The sequence below is a fragment of the Lampetra planeri genome, chromosome 53, assembly GCF_965212315.1.
Source record: "Lampetra planeri chromosome 53, kcLamPlan1.2.h2, whole genome shotgun sequence".
NCBI classification, from domain to species: domain Eukaryota; kingdom Metazoa; phylum Chordata; class Hyperoartia; order Petromyzontiformes; family Petromyzontidae; genus Lampetra; species Lampetra planeri.
This window is the reverse complement of record NC_136159.1, coordinates 8,967,605-8,992,574: the sequence shown is the minus strand read 5'-3', so window position 1 is coordinate 8,992,574 and position 24,970 is coordinate 8,967,605. Positions and strand designations below refer to the sequence as shown.

At 49.7% G+C, this 24,970-nt stretch overlaps 1 protein-coding gene across 5 annotated transcripts in view; it reads right to left on the bottom strand.

The window, feature by feature from the left end:
* The window catches only part of ME2 (malic enzyme 2), a 69,837-nt gene that overhangs the window by 8,980 nt on the left and 35,887 nt on the right, over positions 1-24,970 (bottom strand). For all 5 annotated transcript variants that reach the window (XM_078617258.1, XM_078617262.1, XM_078617259.1 and 2 more), the window contains 7 exons: positions 20,140-20,243; positions 19,595-19,704; positions 19,292-19,389; positions 18,772-18,885; positions 10,282-10,396; positions 9,866-10,008; positions 1,183-1,285 (listed from right to left, as the gene is read on the bottom strand). In XM_078617258.1, coding sequence (XP_078473384.1) covers positions 1,183-1,285; positions 9,866-10,008; positions 10,282-10,396; positions 18,772-18,885; positions 19,292-19,389; positions 19,595-19,704; positions 20,140-20,243 — 787 coding nt within the window. The remainder of the gene's footprint in view (positions 1-1,182; positions 1,286-9,865; positions 10,009-10,281; positions 10,397-18,771; positions 18,886-19,291; positions 19,390-19,594; positions 19,705-20,139; positions 20,244-24,970) is intronic.

The following is a 24,970-nucleotide window of genomic DNA, read 5'->3' as shown; positions in this document are numbered from 1 at the left end:
CTGGGCAGTGTGTCATGACTGGCTCCTGTTTTACAGCAGAGGTCTCACTCCAAAATTAGTCAAGTGGCATTATATTTTCATCGGTTGCGTAATGCTGTGTGGAAGCTACCTGGTCTATCGTTCCACACGAAGCTTCGGCCACGGTCATGCCCTCCCTTCTCTATACCTGCGAAACATGGACCCCCTAATGGAACAGCTTTGCCGGTTAAAAACATTTAGGCTGGCCTGCCTATGATCCATCCTGAGTTTAACCAAGTTGGATTGTGTGAGGAGCTCACAAATCCTGGAGACATCTGGACAAAGTCCCATTCGTGAGCTCCTCCGGCAGGCAAGGCTGCATTGGCTGGGTCATGTAGCCCGCATGCGCAGTCACCGCATGCCTAAACAGCGTTTGTTTTGGCTGGATAGAGAGGGATACATGGGCAAGGAATGGTCTAGAGAGGAGACAGATTGATGTGGTACAAGAGGATGTGGAGTTAAATGGACTTGCCGATGACTGGTACCAGCGGTGTCAAGATCGCCTCTGTGGAGAAGGCTCGTTAAGGATGCTACTGGGCAGTTGGAGGCAGTCGCCCTCCAGCAACAATGGAGGGCAGAGGAGCAATACTCACAACAATTGGAGTGCCGAGTCGCTAAAACACAGCAAGTTGGCACAGGAGGGGGCACAGGTGGTGCATCAGCCAGTCATCTGAGTCAGTCAACCCATGGCACTTGGGTCTATCCGGTGACTTCCTGCCAGCAGGCATTCGACACTGCAAGTGGCCTTAAAGTGCACATAACCTGGCACAAGCGCTGTGGTGATGTCACCACCACTTTGTGGTGAATGGCGGTTATTGTTGGTGTGTGTGGGAAGTGGTGGCGCAGCAGTTAGCATACTGCGCTATGAACCCTTCCACCCAAGTTCGATTCCTGCTCACAGCCAATAGCAATGACGATTATCTTAACCGGTCCTGGGCCTTCTCTAGGTCGACTCAGCCTCAAATAAGTACCTGATGTGGTGTATAAGCATCGCTACTGGGGAGACAAAAGCAGTCGGGCATGGTGCTAGCCACCCACCCCCTCATGTACCATGCCAGCCTTTATTAGGTGCTTGCTAACAGCACTTATCCTACAGAGTGTTAAGGCTATACTGGGGATATTTGTCTTCGTGTGCGAGCGCAGTGTGTGTGTGAAGCGCATCACCAGGAAAGATGTACGCGTTGTTGCCCTGGCCAGGCCTGAAGATGCGACCGTCCGGCAGAGTGACCGGGTCGAAGGGGCTTCCGCTAGCAAACAGGCACCGCCCCTACAATGACATGGGATCATCAGACTCAACAGCACTGCACAGCCACTCCTCTTGGAAGTACGGACGTCCATTGGTGATTGCATGTATATGACAGTCTAATTGTGTGCGTGACCGTATATTGATGAGTGCCTATGTACGCAAGCCTGTGAGTGTGTGCACATGTGCGTGCGGTGTATGTGAGGGCAGTGTGTGTGAGCACGGTGTGTGTGAGCATTCGTCTGTGAGCGTGTGAGCATTCGTCTGTGAGCGTGTGTGCGTACATCTGAGAGTGTGTGCGCATGGTGTGTGCGAGCACGGTAAGTGTACGTACGTCTGTGAGTGTTTGCGTGTGTGTGTGTGGACGTCTGTGAACATGTGTGCATACATCTGTGAGTATTTGAGCATGTATGCATATATCTGTAAGCCTGTGTGTCTGTATGTGTGTGTCCGGCAAAACAACCCCTTCCTCCTCGTGGTGCCGGACGGGCAACGCTGTCGTGGGCAGTGCTGTGGGGGGAGGGCCAATTCCAATTGGCCTTTCCCCTCATGGCGTTTGTGGCCACCACAGCAGCCAAACGGGGGCTCTGGATGGTTGCGAGGGGCTTCAATTAATTATCGCTAAACCACGACGGAAAATTTAAATTAATAAGCTTGTGCCGGAGGCCCCGGGGGGACAGACGTCTATGACATCTCCTGGCCAAAACCCATTTGGCGGAGCAAGGAGACTGAATCCTTACCCTCGGGGCTCCTCCAGAAACAACAAAAAACCACGACGTGTGGCCATGTGGAATGGTCAAAAGCTCACTGCGGAAGAGAGGCTGCCACTTCTCTGTCAGGAGCTGGACCGGTACCGCCTGGATCTCTATGGTATTCAGGAGGTCTGGTGAACTGGCTCTGGCTCCTGCCACCATGAGGGGTGAACAGTCCACTTCTCGGGGCAGGAGACTGCCAAACAACAGGGAGTGGCTCTTCTTCTGAACAAAATAATTAAGGGGGCGTGGGAGCGTGGTGGTGAGGTGTGGGAAGCTGTAAGCCCCAGGCTACTTTGGGCTCGCCTTCCTATGAACCAGAGGCGAGGAGTGGTGGTCGTGGTTACTTATGCCCCCACTGAAGACGAACATCCGTGGAGGGATGCAGGCAAGGCCGATGACTCAGATGCCTTCTATGACCTCCTGTCACAGGTGCTAGCTAAAGTGGCCCCTGAGGATAGTAATTTTGTTGAGTGACTTCGATGCCTGAGTTGGTCATGCTGCTGGCACCTGGTCTGGAGTGATTGGAAGGCATGGGCCAGATCAACTCAATAACAACGACAGGAGGCTGCTATATTTTGTGCAGCCCATGGGTTTGTAATTACCAACATGCTGTTCCGGCATCGGTGCATCCACATAACATCATGGATGCATGCCGGGTCCAAGCAAGAACATCTGCTGGACTACATAGTGACGGAACAGCGGATGCGGGCCCATGTCCTTGACACCAGTGGAGCTGATCTGCCCACTGGCCATCGACTTGTCATCTGGAAGATGCGCTGCCATTATTCTACTCCAGTGGTGGGTGTACACCCAGGACCCCATTCAAACCCTTAGTGGCATGGTCTCAGCTAGCGGATGAAAGTTGCAAGTGAGAATTTAATCATCGCTTGCGGCTGGAGTTGGCATCGTCCCCCACTCCTCCTGATGTAGAGGGGAAATGGGCGAGGGTTAGAACTGTGGCTCATGCAGCTGCAATGGCTGCTTTGGGTACACGGTCCAGACCTCACCAGAGACCCTGGCTGACAGAGGAGGTGTTCAAGCTGGTTGAGAAAAAGCGACAAGCCCACTCTCATCGGCTACAGCATCCCACGTCGGAGAATGAGGAGGCTTACCGCAGCCTTCGCTCGGAGGTTCGGAGAGCCGTGATCACAAATCGCTCTTTAATTCCATCAAAAAAGTAACCTGCAGCGCCACACCTATTACCATCGTTAGGGGAAGGAACGGTGATCCAATCTCTGACCCCCAGGAACAGGTTTTCAGATTTGCTGCGCATTTGTGTGAGGTCCTGGGGGAGGGGATATCCCTCAGCCAGGAAAATAACTTGGGACAAAGTGGGGATGACCTAGCCGAGGCTGCGGTGCCTCAAATATTGGAAGAAGTCACCCTCTGCGAGTGGCTGGCTGAGGTGCCATCTGTTGAGGAAGTACTGAAGGCGATCCGGAGTCTGAGACCAGGAAAGGCACCGGGCAGAGATGATCTCCCAAGCGAAATGCTGAGGGAGGGTGGCGTTTGTGCACAGACTGCCCTACATGACATCATAACAACAGTCTGGACCACTGGACGGGTTCCGCTGGACTGGAAGGATGCCCTGGTAGTCCCCCTCTTTAAGAAGGGGGACCGCACAGACTGGAACAACTACAGGGGCATCTCACTCCTCAGTGTGCCAGGAAAGCTCCTGGCAAGGATTATTCAGCATCGCCTTGTTAGGCACACTGAGGAGAGGCTTGCGGAGCCCCAATGCGGTTTCAGGAAAGGACGGTCCTGCACAGATGCCATATTTTCTGTCCGTCTGCTACAGCAGAGGTGTAGGGAATTCCAACAAGACCTACATCTCCGCTTTATTGGAGATGTAGGTCAGTAGGCCTGGGCTCTGGGTTGTTCTTCATGCTTTTGGGGTCCCTGACCATCTGCTCACGATCATTAAGGACCTTCATATGATGGTGAGAGGGCCTGGGTAAAACTACGTGGCCGCGAGTAGGAGCCATTCCCTGTACACCTTGGGATGCGATAGGGATGTCCTCTGGCTCCCACATTATGTAACATCTATTTCGACCACGTAGTTCGTGAATGAAGCCTTCAATAGCTGTACCGGAGGAATTTCCATCTGGTACAGATACAATGGGAGGCTGATCGATGCCCGGGTGAAGTCAAGAGATGGCTCCCTATTGCTCAACCATGTTATGTATGCCGATGATCTGGTAATTGCTGCTCACTCAGAGGAAGAGTTGTAGGCGCTGCTGCTGAACCTGGAGCTTGCCACTAAGAGGTGGGGCCTTACCATCAGCCCCACCAAAACTAAGCACCTGCATGGGTATTTTGTACCATCGGGCACTCCACCCCCACAACTCCCAATTGGTGATAGGGCAGTTGTGTAGAGAGTGGAGAGTTTCCCATACCTGGGCAGTATGCTCATGACTGGCTCTGGTTTAACAGCAGAGGTCTCACTCCGAATCAGTCGAGCGGCATTATCTTTTCATCGGTTGCGTAACGCTGTTTGGAAGCTACCTGGTCTGTCGCTCCGCACGAAGCTTCAGGTCTTCTCGGCCACAGTCATTCCCTCCCTTCTCTACGCTTGCGAAATGTGGACCCCCCTAATGGAACATCTTTGCCGGTTAGAAACATTTAGGCTGGCCTGCCTAAGATTCATCCTGAGTTTAACCAGGCTGAATTAGCTCACAAATCCTTTAAAGATGTGAACAAAGTCCCATCGGTGAGCTCCTCCGGCAGGCAAGGCTGCGTTGGCTGGGTCATGTAGCCCGTATGCCCAGCCACCAGGATGTGGAGCTGAGTTGACTTGCCGATGACTGGTAACAGCGGTGTCAAGATCGGTCTCCCACCCACCCCCTCGTGTCATGCCGGCCTTCATAGGTGCTCGCTAACAGCACTTCATACCAGCAGTCTGTTAAGGCTACTGGGGGGATATTTATCTTTTGTACGTCTGTGAGTGGTATGCATGTGTGCATATGTCTAGGAGCATGTGTGTGCATATGTTTGTGAGCACATGTGCATTGTGGCTGTGAGGAAACGCCATGAGGACCGATTCCAATTGGTGCTTCCCCTCACGGTGCTCGTAGCTATCGCAGCGGCAAACGGGGAGGGCTCTGGACAGTGCAAGGGGCTTGTGGCGCCTTCACATTCAACTAAATGACCACTAAAACATGTGACAAATATCAATCTAAGCTTGTGCTGGAGGCCCCGGGAGGACAGGCATCTATCACATCTCCTGGTCAAATCCCATTTGAACGAGCCAGGATACCGTACCCGTACCCTCGGAGTATGAGCTAGTGATTGCTGTCCACTCTGAATAAGGAGCTGGAGATGTGACTGCTGAACCAGGATCATGCTGCTAAGAGATGGGAGATTGGAGAAATTTCCATATCTGGGCAGTGTGCTTATAACTAGCTCCGGTTTGGCAGATGAGTTCTCGCTCTGAATCATTTTAGCAGCATTATCTTTTCATTAGCTGCGTAATGCTGTGTGGAAGCTACCTCGCCTGTCGCAACATATTAAGCTCTGGATGTTCTCAACCACACTCCCTTCTATGCTTGTGAAACATGGAGCCATTTAAAGGAATTTCTGCACTGGTTTGAAACATTTAGTCTGGCCTGCCTACAATAATTCCTGGGTTTAACGAGACTGAATTGTTTGAGCTCACAGATCCTTGAAAGATCTGGAGACAGTCCCATGAGTGAGCTCCTCCGTCAGGGGAGGCGATGTTGTCTGGGTCATATAGCCCGCATGACCAGCTACCGCATGCCCAAGCAGCTTCTGTTTGGCCGGATAGATCAGGTTAAATTGGTGTAGCACGGGCTATAGAAAAGATGGACTGATGTGGTACGGAAGGATGTGGAGCTGATTGGACTTGCCAATGACTGGTACCAGCGGTGTCAAGATCGGTCTCTGTGGACAAGGTTCGTGAAGAATGCTACTGGATAGTTGGAGGCAGTCGCCTTTCAGCAACAACGGGGGGCAGAGGAGTGGCGCTCATAACAACGACCAGAGCACCGAGCAGCTAAAACGCAGAAAGTTAGCACAGTGGGGAGCCCAGCTGGTGTACAATCACTCCCCGCTCAACGTCGGGTTTGTGTTCCTGGAAAATTTTAGTTTAAGTGAAATAACATGAAGTGAATCTTGACTTTTTGGGTCTTTCGGTAAAGCCATGTAGATAGAAAAAACAATACAATATCACGACGTTTCGATCGCAAAACAAGCAATCATCTTCAGGTGAAAAAAATAGGGGAAATCTGCCGAGGCAGACTGTTTATAAAGGTTTAGAGATGGGCGGGCAGCTAATGCCAATGTGGCAGAGGTACTACGGAGCTGTGGGGGGTGGCCATTGTATTGTGAGAGATTAGCATGTCAATGTAAGAAATTTGAAGCTCGGCAAGAGCTCGGACAGTGCAGTGGCCACATGGAGGTGGAAGAGAATGGCAAGCCGCCATTTACTAACACAGCTAACGGTGGCTGTGTTAGACACCTATTAGCAACATCAGCAAGGATGAGCGCCTTGAACTCTCCCAACTAAAAAAAGATAGATGACATCGTCATCCTCTCAGCCGGCAAGGGCAATGCCACTGTGATCTTGGACAAAACCACATACAATAACAAAATTCAGGACCCACTAATGATGGCAGCTATACAAAAATCAATAGAGATCCTACCAACCGCCTGGTTACAAAAACCAACAACATCATCACCGATTCGACATCTTTAATCGAACCAACCAAGCGGCTTGCCTTAAAACCCTCTGCTACTAGACCACCCAGATTGTATGGCTTACCAAAAATCCGTAAAGAAGGCACACTACTCCGCCCTACCGTCTCCACCATTGGCTCACCCACCTACAAACTGGCCAAATTTCTGTCTGAGACCTTGCAACCATTCACTGGTAAGACCACTTCAGCTGTACTTAACTCAGCCCACTTTATATCTTCAAATAAGGACATCTCACTATTTCCAGGTGATTTGCTTGTCAGTTTCGATGTGGTATCTTTGTTTATCCAAGTTCATGTGCCTGACACCATTGCAATCATTGAAGATTTGGTCCAACAAGGATTGAATGCTGATGTACCAGCCCTGGTTAGACACTGCCTCACCAACACTTACTTTACCTGGAATGGAACGTTCAAAAAACAAGTTGAAGGTACCCCTATGAGTTCTCCCTTATCTCCAGTTGTAGCCAATGTTTTAATGGAGAAATTTGAGACAGATGCTATCCAGGCATCCATCCTACATCCTTCCTTGTGGAAGAGATACGTTGATGATACGTTCGTCATCTGGCCACATGGCCTACCAGCTCTGGACAAATTCTTCAACCACATCAATTCCATACACCCAGCTATCAAATTCACCATGGAGGTGGAAAAGAATGACAAGTTACCATTCTTGGATGCTTTAATCGAAAAGAGACCTGATGGCTCAATGGTACACTCTGTCTACAGGAAAGCCACCCATACGGATGCTTACCTAAAACCTGACTCCCACTACCATCCATCCCAGCAGAATTCCCTCATCAAAACTCTACACCGCAAAGCTCGTTGTATTTCCGACCATCACCACCAAGCCAGTGAACTAGAGCACGTACACCAAGCCCTCAAGAGGAATGGATATTCGGAGTACACAATCCGTAAAGCTATCAACCAAACCGTGGGGAGAGAACCATCTGAGGACCCAATCAAAACCATCACCTTGCCATACATAGCAGGAGTCACCAAAAATATTTACAAAATCATGAGCAAACACAAGATCCAGGTACGATTCAACACAGTACATAAAATTCGTGATTTGATCCCCTCTGTGAAGGATGCGATCCCTGGCATGCATTACCCCGGTGTCTACAAACTCAGCTGCATCTGTGGCAGCAGTTACATTTGGGAAACTAAGCGACATTTCTCGGACTGTGTTCGTGAACACAAGGCAGATCTGAAACACGGTAGGACCAATACCTTGGCCGTGGCTGATAATTGTTTTAACGCTTTGGGCACATGCGAAATTGATTTTGGCAAGACGAAGGTACTCTGCAAACCCACTGGCTATCAACAAAGATTTGTTAATGAAGCCATCCAGATATATAAACACAGACACAATTTAAACCGAGAAGATGGGTACAAACTGAGCAATCATTGGAAGGACGTTATTAACCAGGTAAAGTTATAACTGGCTGTGATGTTCCCTATCTTACCTACCTATGTTAACAGTTATTTTCGACTCTCTTGAGTTACATTCACTAACACAGTCACCATTAGCTGTGTTAGTAAATAGCGGCTTTCAACTCTTTTCCACCTCCATGTGGCCAGTGCGCTGTCCGAGCTCTCGCTAAACTTACATTTACAAGCAAATTTCTTACATTGACATGCTAATCTCTCACAATACAATGGCCACCCCCCACAGCTCCGTAGTACCTCTTCCACATTGGCATTAGCTGCCCCACCCATCTCTAAAGCATTTGTAAATAGCTCTTTAATTGGTGTAGACCTACTGCAGGTTACGGAGACCTCTCCTACATTAACATTAGCTGCCCCGCTCATCTCTAAACCTTTATAAACAGCCTGCCTCGGCAGATTTCCCCGTCTTTTTTCACCTGAAGATGATTGCTTGTGTTGCTATCGAAACATCGTGATATTGTATTATTTTTTATATCTACGTGGCTTTACCGAAAGACCTAAGAAAACGTCAAGTGAAACATATTTTCCCGTAATAACCAATGTAAATAGCGGAGGTTATGTTCCTGGAGAAAAGGTTAGGTTAGATAAAAGGTTAGGTTAGGTTAACACTCACCAGTGATGGTTGTGCAGCTTTCTAGAGGTAGAGTGAGGTGTTGGGAGTCACAGGGACACATGCAATGACTGTTGCACGGCTTTCTTGTTTTCTAGGTCGAGTTGCTTATATTTATTGCAAAGTATTGCTTGTTTTCCTGCACACTTGAGCACTGTGCTACCTTATTGCATCATGCTCACTAAAACTATCCTACGCCTTGTTGAAAGTGAGGGGCAGCTTTGAAAGCTACAATGACACCATGATTCACCACCCTCGGCCTTTAAAGTCCTCAAACAAACTGCCTGCCTTTGTCTAGATCACCAGTAAACGGAGAGGAATGTGTCACTGATCTTGATCAATCCACACTGATAAATAGGTGCTCCATATCTCCTACTGAAAAGTGGCATGAACGATAATAAATTTGTTTGCAAAGTGATCACCTTCATGGCACTTGAAGCAGAAGGATAACTTGGTGAAGGATGCAGCAATAAATAACCTCCCTAAATCAAAACCAAAACAGTCCACAATGAACTGAGATGAGGGTATGCGGCGGCGTGTCATAAAATTCTGTGTACCATATCGTACCGCTCAATCACGCAGCTCAAGAAGGAAGAATTTACCATACAGTATGGCCACACTGGGCCGGCAGGGGGCGTTGCCTAGCAACATATGTGCCATGCTGCCGGTTCATTTTCCGCAGTGGAAAGGAGTTGCCCATCGGCAATGATGTTCGAGCGATACCAAGCAACGTTAAATGCATATGTGGGTCGTAATTCATCGGCGACTTTGTAGAAAAACAACATTAAACAGGCCTACGTTAAGCGAGGACCGACTGCATCTGCCAGTCACCTCAGTCAGTCAACCCATGGCACGTGGGCCTGTTTAATGACCTGCTGTCAGCAGGCCCACCTAGAATAGCACCTAGAATAGCACAAGCACCATGGTGACGTCACTGCCACTTATTGGCAATGGGTGATTGTAGTTGTCTTTTGTTTGTATACGGACTACATTCGTGAGCATGTGTGTTTATGTGAGCATAATTCTGTGAGCCTGCGTGTGCATATTATGTTTGTGAGCATGTGCGTGCGCATACGTCTGTAAGAGTGTAGGCCTCCTCGGCTGTGCACTCCGCCTGTGTCGTGGGGTTGCTGAGCGCGAAGATGATTGGCCGCTCGTTCAGCGCTGCCATTGCGTGGATGACATCCGGCGTGAAAAGCCGCCCGGCACCGGCCACTCCTGCCAACGCGAGGATGAGGACAAGGGCACGATGGGAGGTGGGAAAAGACAGCAGGTGAGGTGAAGGTGGCCAGGCAGGTGGGCAGGTGAGCGAGCAAGCGGGAGGATGAGCGGGCGGGTGAGCGGGAGGGCGAGTGGGGGGGGGGGTCAGGTCAGCAGGATGATGAGCGAGCAGGTGAGCATTCGAGCAGGAGGGTTTGTGGGCAGGTGAGCGGGAGAGTCAACGGGCCTGTTTTGTTGCGGTGAGCGTGGGGCCGTCTGTACGACCATTACCGATGATAGCCGTTGGCTTCAGCTGCTGTACCGCATCCAGGAAGGAGGTGACCGGCTGAGGGGGTGGCGCGTGGGCAAACAGCTCCTGGTTATGGTCGATGCCGGCTGCTCGGCCCTGAGGGCGTGCAGAGGACGGACACAGTACGGTCACACGACAGGACACGCATAGGTTAAGAAGCAGGCATGTCGTTGGTCACACAATAAACACATGGTGGTCACGTCATGGGTCACACTGCAAAGGCTCAGCAGTCACATGATGGTCGTGGGATTAAATGTGGCAATCACACGTGTGTCATGTGACGGTCACGTGACGGGAACACTCAATGGACACACAATGGATAAACATGCATGAAGGACCTGTGTAGAGGACAATGGATGTGTCACAGATACTCTGAGATCATAGGGTGGACAGGTGTCTGGGTGGATCAGAGGCCAGAGCACTGAGCCAGCACCATATCCTGGGTTTGAATCCAGGCAGTTGCTGCTACTGCCTGTGATTGAACTGAGCTGTCAACTACAGGAATACCTTGGTTAACGGAGCCTCTGGCAACGAAGCTCCTTTATAACGAAGTCAACTTAACACGATTTCACACAATTTTTGTGGAATTTTCCAGAAGCGGAATTTTTCACCATGTTCCCGTGTACAGTACAGTACCCAAGCATGAGGCAATACAAGCGTCGCAGGCAGCGAGCAGCAGCAGCGAGCCACCCCACTCAGTCTTTGTTCCGCCTCATGCTAGCTCAGACGTGCGCGCGGTTAATATCGCAATTCTATACATTTGCATTTACATTCGTGATGGCTGGTAAAGGTGAGAAACGTGGTGGTGATGCTTCTAGTGGTAGTATAAGTTAGAAAAGAAGAAAAGTGGTAACATGAGAGCAAAAACTTGATGTGCTTAAGCGTTATGAGAACAATGAGCGCACATTGTAATATTGTCCGTGCTACTGGCTTGCATGATGGTACACTGCGAACCATCCGACGGAATTTATAATTGCAGGTTTAAAACCTGAACAAGATAAATGTGTTATTTATGTACAAAAACGTTCGAATTTGTTAAAAGTGTTAACTAAACTGATCCGTTTTTCATTCTTACACTTTTTCGCTCTCTCCACTCCACCCATCACAACTCACAAGCGCAGACGACAGTATTCTTTACTTTAGGTTACCTTCATCATTGTTTCTTTTCTTTTTAAATGTTATTCGTGCATAAAATATACATAAAAAAGGAAATAATGAAAGCACTAACCAAAGTATAGTCATAATAAATTAATAAAAATGATACATTTGTCGATCGAGTTTGGGGGCTTGGAACGCAACTCCCCCTTTTTACATATATTTTTTGTGGGATAGGAGTGCTCAATTAACACTATTTTACCTTCCACAAAGATTTTCAAGAACGCATTTATCGATTTAATCGGGGACTACCTGTACTGTATGTTATTCGGTGTTTAGTTAATAAACAGGCTAATTAGTTAAGCTACGATGAGTCTGACCGCGTCCGCGGTTCCTCGAGCCCCCTATTTCCCTTAGGCCCCTATACTTTAAGAACCGTGGGTTTGTCTACCGCAGCCTTTTCCAGGAACCTAACCCCCTGCGGTTGGGAAAGGATTTCTGTATTTGAATGTAATACCTTTGTTGTAATATGAAAGTGTGTTTTGCTGTGTATTAAAATGCAAGTGTATAGTGTTGTAACGTTAATGTACCATACTGTTCTATATGCGTGAGCTTGTACATAGCTGTTGGACAACAATAAACTATTTTTATACTCTTTGGGTCTTTCGGTAATTTCATGTAGATAGAAAAATAATAAATAATAAATCACGGCGTTTCGATCGCAACACTAGCAATCGTCTTGAGGTGAAAAAATACAGCACGCGGACTGCTGAGGCATGAAGAAATATAGCGAGAGAGCTACTGCAGCCAAAGTTTATATAGGTTTGAGATGGGTACAACCCAAGGGTAAGTGGGCGGGGCTAGAGATGGAATTTGCAAGTAAATGTAAGATCGCAGAACTAGGTATACCTCGGTTATTGTGTTGCTAGAGATTAGCATGTATTGCTCGAGATTAGAGATTAGCATGTCAATGTGAGACGGCTCCCGCAGCAGCGGCTGTGTTAATGAGAGACATTCAGCCTATTAAACGAGCCCCACCACCGCATCGAGGAAAAGGGAGCAGCAGCTATATTAGTGAGACATTTAGCCTGTTAATGTAAAGGCATTTAACAAGGTAATGTAACTCAGAGAGTCAGAAATAACTGCTAACATAGGTAGGTAAGATAGGGAACATCACAGCCAGTTATAACTTTACCTGGTTAATAACGTCCTTCCAATGATTGCTCAGTTTGTACCCATCTTCTCGGTTTAAATTGTGTCTGTGTTTATATATCTGGATGGCTTCATTAACAAATCTTTGTTGATAGCCAGTGGGTTTGCAGAGTACCTTCGTCTTGCCAAAATCAATTTCGCATGTGCCCAAAGCGTTAAAACAATTATCAGCCACGGCAGAGGTGTAGGTCCTACCGTGTTTCAGATCTGCCTTGTGTTCGCGAACACGGTCCGAGACATGTCGCCTACTTTCCCCCATGTAACTGCTGCCGCAGGCACAGCTTAGTTTGTAGACACCGGGGTATTGCATGTGCAGGGGTGATTGTCACTCACCATTCAACAGCCCTGTAGTTCCACTTATTGTCAATAGAGTGCAGAGGCGTTACCTCGCCAGGGCAAATGCCCATGGGCCAGAAAGAGGCCAACGGCGGATCCCAGTAAACGGATCCTGGGACACATTCCCCAGGCCCCCGGGTGGGGGGGAACGGGGGAATGATGTCACCTTCCCGGATCGCCCAGTGTTCCAGAACGAGGGCATGGCTAGGGCGGAGCAAGCCACGAACGAGTATATAAGCCAGAGCACTCAGAGCTCTGGCTCAGTTATCTGCAAACTGAAGACCGGGCTGGAGAATAGGACCCTGGACCCCAAGATCCGCAGTCCTTCTAAGGGCCGGATTTCAGTGAGGCCAGTGGTCAGGACCCACGGACCAGGAGGTCAGGGTCAGTTAGCCTCCCCTAGGTCCCAGCCGGAGGATGATAGGGAGCGGGTTACCAGTGTTAGGTCCCGCATAGTTCGGAGGCCATAGCTCCCTAGGTATCGGGTGAAGGGACCGATATACCCTTCATGATAGGGACCCTGTAGTAAAGACAAAAAACAACGTGTTGCCTCATAAGAAGTTTATTCGTCAGTATTTACCACACTACACATGTCAGGGATCACATCCTTCACAGATGGGATCAGATCACAAATTATATGTACTGTGTTGAATCGGACCTAGATCTGGTTTGCTCATGATTTTGGAAATATTTTTGGTGACCCCTGCTATGTGTAATAAAAGACTCGGACGCTTCTCTCTGTCCTGTGTCCTTTATTTGGGTTCGATCTCTTTTCCCTCACGGTACTCCCCTATAGACTCTCCACTCTGCAGCCCCAGGCTGCTGTCGCTCACGTAGCCCAAACTCCCTCCTAGCAGCCCCGCTGCTGTCACGTCGTGCAGACCCCTGCTGCCCGACTCCTCCCTTGCAGACCCGCTGCTCTCTGCAGCCTCCTCGCTGCTCCTCCTGCTCCGGGGTCGGTCACCGTTGGCCGACGGTGCCGATCCTCGTGGCTCGGGTGTGTGGCGACCTCGCCACTCTCTCCTCACCCTTCGCCCTGCGTGGCCTCTCACTTTCCCAGTCCCCGATCACTCCCGACTGCTTCCGGTTACCCCCCTTATAGACCCTTACCCTCTCCCCCACGTGACGTAACTCCTCCCCCCATGACGTCACTTCCGGGAGGTCGTTTACGCCCGCATTACATATGTATGACAAGGTGATGGTTTTGATTGGGTCCTCAGGTGGTTCTCTCCCCACGGTTGGGGTGACAGCTTTACGGATTGTGCAATCCGCATATCCATTCATCTTGAGGGCTTGGTGTACGTGCTCCAGTTCACTGGCTAGGTGGTGATGGTCGTAAATGCAACAAGCTCCATGGTGTAAAGTTTTGATGAGGGAATTCTTCTGGGCTGGATGGTGGTGGGAGTCAGGTCTTAGATAGGCATCCATGTGGGTGGCTTTCCTGTAGACAGTGTCCCAATGAGCCATCTGGTCTCTTTTCGATTAAAATATCCAAGAATGGTAACTTGCCATCCTTTTCCATTTCCGTGGTGAATTGGATGGCTGGGTGTATGGAATTGATGTGGTTGAAGAATTGGTTCAGAGCTGGCAGGTCATGTGGCCAGATGACGAACGTGTCATCGACATATCTCTTCCACAAGGAAGGACGTAGGATGGATGTCTGGATGGCATCTGTCTCAAAATTTTCCATGAAAACATTTGCTACCACTGGAGATAAGGGAGAACCCATTGGGGTAACTTCAACTTGCTTGTAGAATGTACCATTCCAGGTGAAGTGTTGGTGAGGCAGTGTCTCACCAGGGCTGGTACAAATAAACTATTTTATTTCACAAGGTAAGGCACACTGAGCTACATAGCTCTTTTTCAGAAGTGACCTGGTCACAAATGATAGCTCATTAAAGTTGCTTATCAAGTATAAATTTATATCAATTAAATACTCTAAGTAAGTATAAGTGTAAGTATGGAGAGGAAAACTGGAGGACCTGGAGAAAAATTCATGTGACCACAGGGAGAACATTGAAATTCCAAATATACAGGCATCAGGGTCGGGATCAAACCCACGACCTCCTGTATACCAGGTGAGGTAGTTAACATCTCATCACCGTGGCGCCCCTCAAGGAGAGTCCAGGCTGTGTGTTGCAGCAACATGGGAAGGCCACACCTGCAAGCAGCTGATTTTAGCTACAAATAAATAAAATAAAGAGTATAAAACGATTGTGGTATAAAGTAAAAAAACAATTATACATCACAAATAAAATAGAATAAAGGTAATAAAATACACAGGAGTAGCAATAAAAACGTGCCCGTGTCCCCTGCTGAACTGGCGTAAGCCCCCTCCTTCTGTACCTTCTGGAGCACCCTGGGTACCAGGGGAAAAGCAGACAAACAATAGGTCCGACCCTGCCCCAATGGCCATGTCACTGCATCCATGGCGAAAGCGCAGGGCCAAAGGTAGTGCAACGCATAATCGGGCAGCTTTGCATTGTTCACAGCAACCCAGTCGGTGGCAGGCAACCAGAAGCGGCTAACGCGTGGACCAAAAACCACCGGGTGTAGAGACCATTCACCAGGATCTATTGACTACCTGCTTAGCCGCTTGCTCGAGACGACTAAGCGCAGCTGAATCAGCACTGAACAAATTGTGCGGAGATCGAGGACATTGATGCTGGAGGGGTATTTGTCTGCAGGAGCCCCTGCACTGCCTAAGGCTCAGAGAATGCGCCCCAGCTGAGCAGGCAGGCGTTCGTCTCGACCACGAGCTGCTCATTGAAGAAGCCCAGAGGCTCCCTCTGGTTGAGATCGGCTGCAAGGGCCCAATAGTGGAGGTCCCTGATTTTGTCTGGAGGGCCACAAAATGGCCCATAGTGCCCAAGACAGGGTCCCTTTGGTACACTGAGATCCCTGGATGAATTGCGCCTTATAAATGTCAATTGTTATTATTCTTGAGCAAAAAGACCATGTAGGGCTCACACGCGTAGACAAACCAAGGGAGGACGTCGACCGTGATGCTGGCCGACGAGCACCAGAAAAGACCGGGCTGGGCCACCATTAGTGGAAAACAGAAAAACGACCAGACCGGGCATAGTGGCTATCTTCTCGGGTGTCATGAAAGCCCGAGTCTGGACAATGTCGAGAATAGCGCTCAGTTGCTCGAGTCATTGCGAGGGGGACAAAAGACAATTAGCCCCATTGAACGTAAGGCCGAAGAGAACGATGCGGAAACGCCAGTGACGACCCATCATGCAAAAGCGCATAAAGCAGTGGTGGCCGGCAAGAATGGCCTAAGCATCATTGACAGCCCAAATCTTCACAATCGCCCGTGTGTCGGCCAACCTTGACACCTCTGTTTCCAAGGCCAGTGTCAATGCAGGGGCCTGTGGTGTACTGGAGTTGACCCAGAGAGGCCCGCGGAGATGACCATGGAACTCCCAACACACAGCCTCATTCCAAGAAGCCAAGGACCTACTTGTCCTGAGTGGAGAATGAGAGAAACGACCCACTTGCTGGTAAGGCACTGGAGCTACTAGCGCCTCAGGGCCCCCCTCACTGTTGGAGGACAGGGGGACAAGAGGACTTGTCATAGCCACCTGAGAAGCAAACTCGACCCCTGGGTTTCCCTGTCAAAGGCCCGACCCCTCCAGAAGGGCTGACCCCCTCTTTGACCAGACTGGTGGGCATAGGGCTAAATGTAGGACTGGGTACTATGAAAAAACTAGGTAGGCCATGGCCTTCTCCAGCTGCTCACTCTCCTTGAGGGCACGGGCCTCCTGGGTGTTTTTTTCCCAAAAAGGAACCGACCCTCAAGCCAGTGAGGCCTTCATAGTCTGCAGCGTGTACAAAAGAGAACAAATGGCAGTCATCACGACAACCATATCCATTCCAATTAACCAGGTAAAGGCCAGCTTAATAATTGACCTTAGACTTAAAACTGACAATGTTTCCTTGTATGTTACATACACCGTGGCCTGGACAGACAGAGAGACTGCCTTCTGAGCCTCCTTGTTAAGCAGGGCTGTCCACCGAGTCAGGAAGAACCAAAGAGAGGTATTCCCAGGCAGCGTGCTTATGAGGCAAAATGTGGCAGAACCACTAATAGCTGCTCGCGCTGGTCCTCAGACACAGCATAGCTCCAGTCCACTGATTTCAGCGACCGTAAAGCATCTAATCGGAAGTTCAGCAGAGGCAGAGGGACATAAAGGGGGGAAGTTTGTTTCTTCCTCTCCTTGTCTTTTTTGGACTTGCCCTCCGTAACCACTGAACTCAGGAGCCACAAGCCCTACGGATAAAGTGGTGGATATAAAAATCCTCCCCAGTCTCAAAGGCTGAGGAAGATGAGGCTGAACCTTCCTGCGAATCGGAGTTCCCCAGGAATTGTTATTTTTTATGGTTCAAAAAATATATCTTTTGTAATTATAATTATTACAAGGAGCCTCAGAATCACTATTTGGTGGGATTTTGCATGAATGATGCAAGAAATATTTTAAAAAAATTTTTATCATACCTATCTGAAGAAAAAGAAATCCCTTGCCTTGAAGATTAAACGTTAGCCTTAGCCTTCATCTTCCTAGCCCGACTGCCCCCGAGGCTTCTCTGCGATTATTTTTCTTACGTGCATTTTTTTCTCATTATTTATGTATTCCTTTTTTTTGATAATTAGTGGGGTTTTATTTTTTTATTTTTTGTATGAAACTGGATAATGTATGCGCAGTGTTGTGGGATGAGATTGCATGAATGATGCAGTATAAAAGCAAATTATAATTATTATTACCCGGAAGGGTGCCTGTGGTGCTTGGACTTGGTCCTGGGGAGGCAACCCGGACAGGGCTGCCCTAAACCTGGCCTCCACAAGTACAAGCTCGAAAAGAAATCCATCCCAGTCAAGATTAGATGGCTGCTCAGACCAGGGTCTTCTGAGTCGCCCTGGGGGAACCTCTTTCTCCAACCCTGCGCAGGAGTAATGCTGGGTCGGGAATTCCTCAGGTGCATCTTGGAGGGGCTCCTCAAGGCCTACTTATCCTGGGCCTGGCTCTTGAGACTAATTTGGTCGAGAGATCACGGTACAGTCAGTTCAGTAGGGTAGAGTATCGGGGTCAAAGACCACAATAGTGCAGGTACTGTAACCGATAAATTATGGCGAACACAGAATATCGCGGTTAAATGAGCACTGCAACCTGCAGTGTATCGCGGCCACAATCACCGTAGAACTGCAGGTTTTCCCAATGCGGGGCTAGTGTACAGAACGGGGCTTCCGCATGGAGTTTTTACATAATATATATCTTGTACTGGCGCAGATATGGAATGTTTATTCCTTAAGAACAGTTTGAGTCTGGCGGTAGCCACTGAGTGAACAATGTTTGTTTAACACTTAAATTTTGGCTCTATTTAAGCTCTGAGAAAATGTATAAAAGTCTGGACAATTATGCCGGCACACAATGGCCAACTCCCCTTCGAATTACATCACAGGCACAGCCATCACCGCCGCCGGTCGATGTCCCTCGACGCCGATGACAGGAATGGTGGCACAAGGCCAGATCCCAGAGGTGGGGAGTGGTAGTGGGGGGGGGACGGTGGGGGGTGTGGGTACTCGTGCCCTGGATGTCATTGTTGAAGGTGCAGTATATCTCGCGGTATTTGCGCATGAGGCGGACTCTGCATAGCATCCTAAGTTTAAAGCAGGCCCGTCAAGACTCAAACCGGGCAATGTCGCCACCCATGATGAAGCTTGCAAAGATCACGAGACCACTCAATGGACATTCACGGTAATTGGCCTCGCGCCAGTACAAGATATATGGAGCTCTGCTGAGCGCAGAAGAGTGTGCAGCCCTCACCTTGACCATGAGGCCGTGCTTGTCGTACATCCACACCTGCCCGTATGCATCCACGGGTGGCACGCCCTGCTCCGTGAGCGCCATAACGATTAGATTTGCGATGCCGGTGGCCGCCTGTGCGAGATGAGGGGAGGAGGGAACGAGCACCCGTGTGAGAGAGCATAGGCTCGTGAAGGACGACGCTACTGGGCAGTTGGGAGGCAGCCGCCCTCTAACACCAACAGAGGACAGAGGAGCGAAACTACTAACAACGAGCATAGTGCTGGGTGACTAAAACGCAGCAAGTTGGCAAAGTGGGGAGCACAGGTGGTGCATCTGTCAGTCATCTCAGTCAACCCATAGCACCTGTCTGTCCCATGACCTCCAGCAGGCCTCCGACACTTCACGTGGCCTCAAAGTGCACGTAGCCTGGCACAAGTGCCGTGGTGACATTACCACAACTTAGCGGCTGTAGCAGTTATATACTGGTTTGTGCATGCTCCCGTTTGTGTGGGTGTTGGTGCGCTGGCCGGCTCCCCACCTCCCCGGCGCCGAGGAAGAGGAAGCGGCTCTGAGACAGCGTTGTCCCCGTCACCTTCTGCGCTGCCAGCATCCCAGCCAGTGCCACTGCTGCCGTTCCTGCACCGCAGGAGGTGGAGAGGGAGTGAGGAGAAGACCGAGTCAGGATCGGCGCACGCCACATACAGCGGCACGCTAGGCACAGCCATCACCGCCGCCGGTCGATGTCCCTCGACGCCGATGACAAGAATGGTGGCACAAGGCCAGGTCCCGGAGGTGGGGAGTGGTAGTGAGGGGGGAACGCTGGGGGTGTGGGTACTCGTGCCCTGGATGTCATCGTTGAAGGTGCAGTATTTCTCGCGATATTTGCGCATGAGGCGGAATGCGTTGTGGTTCCCGAAGTCTTCAAACTGGATCAGGGTGTTGTAGCCGTACCTGCGTGGCACAAGGAAAAGGAGGGAGAGAAGGAAGAGGAGAGTAGGAGGGAGGGGTCCCGCAAGCCGTGTTTCATTAACGAGTCGCTCATTTTGCCACTCACATCTCGGTCAAATGTGTTAGCTTTTGAATGCAGCTCCCCGTCTAACACGGCTCCCGTCCTCCAATATGGCTCCCGCCCTCCAACGCGGCTCCCCCTCTCCAACACAGGTCACTCTGTCCAACACGGCTCCCCCTCTCCAACATGGCGCCCCCTGTCCAACAAAGATTCCCCTGTCTAACACGGCTCCCCCTGTCCCAACACAGAGGTCCCTGTCAAATACGGCTCGACCCTATCCAACACAGATCGCCCTGTCTAATACGGCTCCCCCTGTCCAACCTGGCTCCCGCTGTCCAACAGGGCTCCCCCAGGCAAGTCGCTGTCACGTGACTCACTTCTCGACAACGGCCTCCATGAACTCGTCGATGAGCTCGTCGTAGCACTCCGAGCGGTCGCGCTTCTGGTAGAGCCCCATGTAGAAGGGGTCCTCCAGCAGGGACTGGGGTCACACAAAGGGGTCCTTACAATCAGACAGGGTCCTGGCCATACACACGTGAGGTCCTCACCACACACGCGTGAGGTCCTCACCACACACGCGCGAGGTCCTCACCACACACACACACGAGGTTCTCACCGCATACATACAGGGCCTCACCACACACACGGGGGTGCCTACCACACACACGGGGTCCACACCACGCAGAGGGGTGCTTACCACACAAACACCGGATTCTCACCACACACAAACGGGGAACCACACCACACACACAGGGGTCCTCACCACACACACAGGGGTCTGCAACTTCTTCTCACTTACGTCACTCTAACGCTCCTGTAACCCCTAACCCCAAAACTAGCAACAACCCTAAACCCAACTCCATCCCAAACCCTAACCCCAACTCTAAATCTAATCCCAACTCTATCCCCAACTATAACCGTAACCCCAATTCTGGTACCAATCATCGGCAAATCCAATCAGCTTCACACCCTTTTGTACCACATCAGTCCATCTCTTCTCTAGCCCGTGTCACATCCATTTAGCCCTATCTATCCAGCCAAACAGAAACGGCTTGGGCATGCAGTGGCTGGGCATGCGGGCTACATGACCCAGCCAAGGCAGCCTCGCTTACCGGAGGCGCTCACCGATGGGACTTTTTCCAGATCTTTCAAGGGTCTGTGAACTTCTTACACAATTCAGTTTGGTTAAACCCAGGATGGATCGTAGGCAGATGAGCCTGAATGTTTCAAACCGGCACAGATGTTCCTTTAAAGGGCTCCACATTTCGCAAGCATAAAGGAAGGGCATGACTCTGGTAAAAAAAACCCAGAGCTTTGTATGTAACGACAGGCCAGGTAGCTTCCACAAAATGTTACGCTGCTGAGGAAAATATAATGCCGCTCGATTGATTCGGAGTGAGACATCAGCTGCTAAACCGGAGTTGGCCATAAGCACATTGTCTATTACAGAAAATGATCCACTTTCTCCACAACTGCCCCATCACTCTTGAGGAAGACCGGCGCAGATTTTGTGGACTTGTCATCAACCTACGACATAGTCTGAATAATGGCTTGATGTCAAAGCTTGCAAGGACCATTCCTTGCATCGGGGGTTTACAATTGTTGTCATATATTGACCGCCGACTTCACCGCTGTCGGAATTCTTTATTAATCTTTCTGGTCTGCTAGACTGTGGGTCATTTGGTTCTCACTACATCAACTTTAGTGATCTGAACTGTCCTGGACCGACCGGTACAGTGATCTCGCCGAGATTATCGACAGTCAAAGTTGAACCCAACATGTCATTGGCGAAACATGTCACTCAGAAAATATACTGGATCACATCTTCACATCCACCAATGCCATAGCTGTGACCAACGTAGTTATCGAAGACGTATTTCAGATCACAGTCTCGTGACAGTCCAAAGTGGCATTACCGATTATTCGCCCACCCGTCACAACGATCACATACAGAGATTGCAAACGACTGGATCACGATGCTTTCCATCAGAAGATCCGGTTATCATCGATGTTTATAAATTCTGCATCGACTGTCGATTAATTTGCAGCTCAATTATAAAGTGACATCACTGCTGTTCTTGATGAACTGGTGGCCATCAGAACAAGCACAAAGAGAACGGGGAAAAAAGTGCGTAGTAACTAGCTGTCACCGGATAAAATCGCAGTGAAACATACCCGGAGGAGGCTGAAGTATCTTTGGAAGAAAACTGGTTCTAAGACTGTATAACTCGCTTACACAGCCGCCTGCAGATCTGCCAACCGACTCATTATTGAGTCTCGCAGATCATTCTATGCTCTGCACATCTTAGAGTCGGCTCGCGACCGCTGTGTTCTGCTGTGTGTAGTGAAGGTTCTGCTGCACTCCAATCACCCATCAACTTGTCAAACTGGTCTGTGCACAGTACTTGCAACGTTTTTCACCATTAAAAAAAGCCACGATCAAGACGGTAGTTTCTAACTTGAATGCAATACATTCTCCTGGTCTGCAATATGACTTTGATCAAACTTGAACCAATGCAAAATTCGAGACCCTGGCACCAACGTCAGTGACAAAGGTGTCAATGTTCATCGCACGGCTGCCAAATCATGCTTGCGCCGCCGATTGTCCACCTGTCAAATCTTTCACTCAGCCAGGGCTGTTTTCCAGACTGGTTAAAATTGGCACAGGTGTAGTGACTGTGAATGTCACTGTGTAGTGCTGGGCTTGTGAGGCCACGGCGGATAATGTTGTCATTATGTGGAACCCGGTTACTAGGCGTAGTACCAGCCCTAGCGGGGCTTGGGTGAGCGCTGGTTCGTGCAGAGGCATCACGTACAGTGTGCGGTGCGGGCTCCCGGTGAGGGAGCAAGAGAGAGTGTCAGCCAGTCAGGGATACGGTGGGGCATGATACGCTGGTTGACCTGCCGACACATGACCAGATGATATTGGAGGGGGGCCACCGGTGGACGGGGGCCGCTGGGTGGTCATGTGGTATAGAAGAGCTCTCGGGAGCCTTCGGGAAAGGGCCAGAGAGATGGAGGTGGGCGGGGCGAGAGGCAGAGCCAGCCTCAGCCCGGGCCGATATAACGGGGGCCCCGTGTGGGGCTCGGGGTACTTGACTGTTGGTGAGTGAAGATCCACGTCGGGTTGAAGAAGCCTCGAGCCACGCGGTCCGGGACCCAGCTCGTGGTTCGAACCTGGATAGCGGGACCGTGTCTAGTTCTGCCGTAGCGTGGTTAGATGGGCGTTCAACACCCCAGTGTAGGTTACGTTATGTTGTGTTGAGTTGATGTAATAAATAGTGTTGCTCCCAAGACAATGTCTGCGACTCAGTTGGACTCACTACACAGGTAACACAGCTCCTGACAAAAGTTGGCTTGAGCCATAGTGACCTCGCAAACTATCGCCCGATCTCAAACCTGATTATTATTTCAAGGATCACAGAGCGCCTTTGTCTGAAGCGGTGAATTCCTGATGTCACTGCGACGAGCAGATTCAACCCATTACAGTCGGCCTACACGGAAGTTCCACAGCAATGAGACAGCTCTAATAAAGATCAATGATGACCTCTACAAGATTATGAATGACCGGTACGCCACAGCATTGGTTGGCCTCGATCTCTCAGCAGTCTTCGACATCATCGACCATGAGATACACATCGTGTGGCTAAGGTCAAGGTTCGGTGTATCAGGTATGTTATTGGGGTGGATTGAGTCATACCTACATGGTCGATCACAGATTATCAAGCTGGGTGATGAAGAGACATCGCCTATGCCGTGCCTAGTTGGTGTATCACAGGGGTCCGTCCTCGGGCTCTTTCTATTTTCAACATATCTCCCTGATGGCCGATGTCATCTCATTGCAAGACATCACGTTCCATCGATATGCTGATGATACACAATTGTACACCGCAGTGAAGTCAAAGTTAGATATGGAAAGCCACGGTAATCTTGAAGATTGCACGCGAGCGGTGCCCGTGTGGTTATCACGATACAAAATGCTGCTTAATCCAGGAAAATCGGAGGTTTTGCTGGTTGACACTTGGGCTCAGGTGAAAAAAATGTGGGAGCAGTAGGAGTAGTGGTTGCAGACTCCAGGATTCAGTTTGTACTCATCTAAAGAGCCTCGGCACCATACTCAACCAGAATGTCATTTGATCACCACATGCAAAATATCGTCAGGTCCTGCCATTTTCATATCAAGGCTCTAAAGACACATTCGGCCACTATTGAGTTGTGACATAGCCAACACAGTGGCATGTAGCATAGTATCGACAATGCTTGATTATTGCAACTTACTACTGTACAGGACGTCTGGCAAATACATTAGCGTGTACAAAATAATTTTGCACGTGTCGTGACGGGGACTGCAAGATCCGACCATGTCCGTCCGGTGCTCGCTGAGCTGCATTGGCTTTCGGTTGCTAAATGAATACATTATGAGGTTGCACTCCTTACACACAAAGTGCTTGCCACAAATGAACCACAATACCTTGCTGATCTCATCAAAGAGCATAAACCATCACACAAAGTCCGGACATTCTAGCAGTGGCATTTCGCTAACTATCAAACAAAGACTGTCACTGCATCGCGCGTTTTCAGATGCGCTTCTGCAGCCATCCAGAACGCTTTTACTTCCGATATTAGGAAGTGACTAGAGGTATGCACTTTCTTTTATCTAGATTGAAACCGATTTCTTTAGAACTGTTTTTCGTGTTTAGGTTGTTGTCCTTCCCCCTGCACCTCCAATTCGCACAGCTGGATACGTATGGTGCGAAATAAGTTCAACATTCATCAATGCATACACCTCACCACACAAACAGGGTCCTCACCACACAAAAGGGGACCTCACTTAACAAAAAGGGTCCTCACCACATACACAGGAATTCTCATCACACACAAAGGGGCCCTCACCACACAAACAGGGGTCCTCACGACACACAGGGGTATGCAATTTATTCTCTCATGGCGCTCTAACGCTCCTGTAATCCCTAAACCCAAAACAACAACCCTAAAGCCAACTCCATCCCAAAACCTAACTCCAACTCTAAACCTAATCCTAACTCTATCCCCAATAATAACCATAACCAACCCCAACTCTATCAACACTCTCCCCAACCCTCACACTAACATTATCCTCAACTCTATCTTCAACTATAACCCCAACTACAGCCCTAACCCGAACCCGAACCCCCTAAGTCCCTTGCCCCCCCACATTGCCCCAAGTTC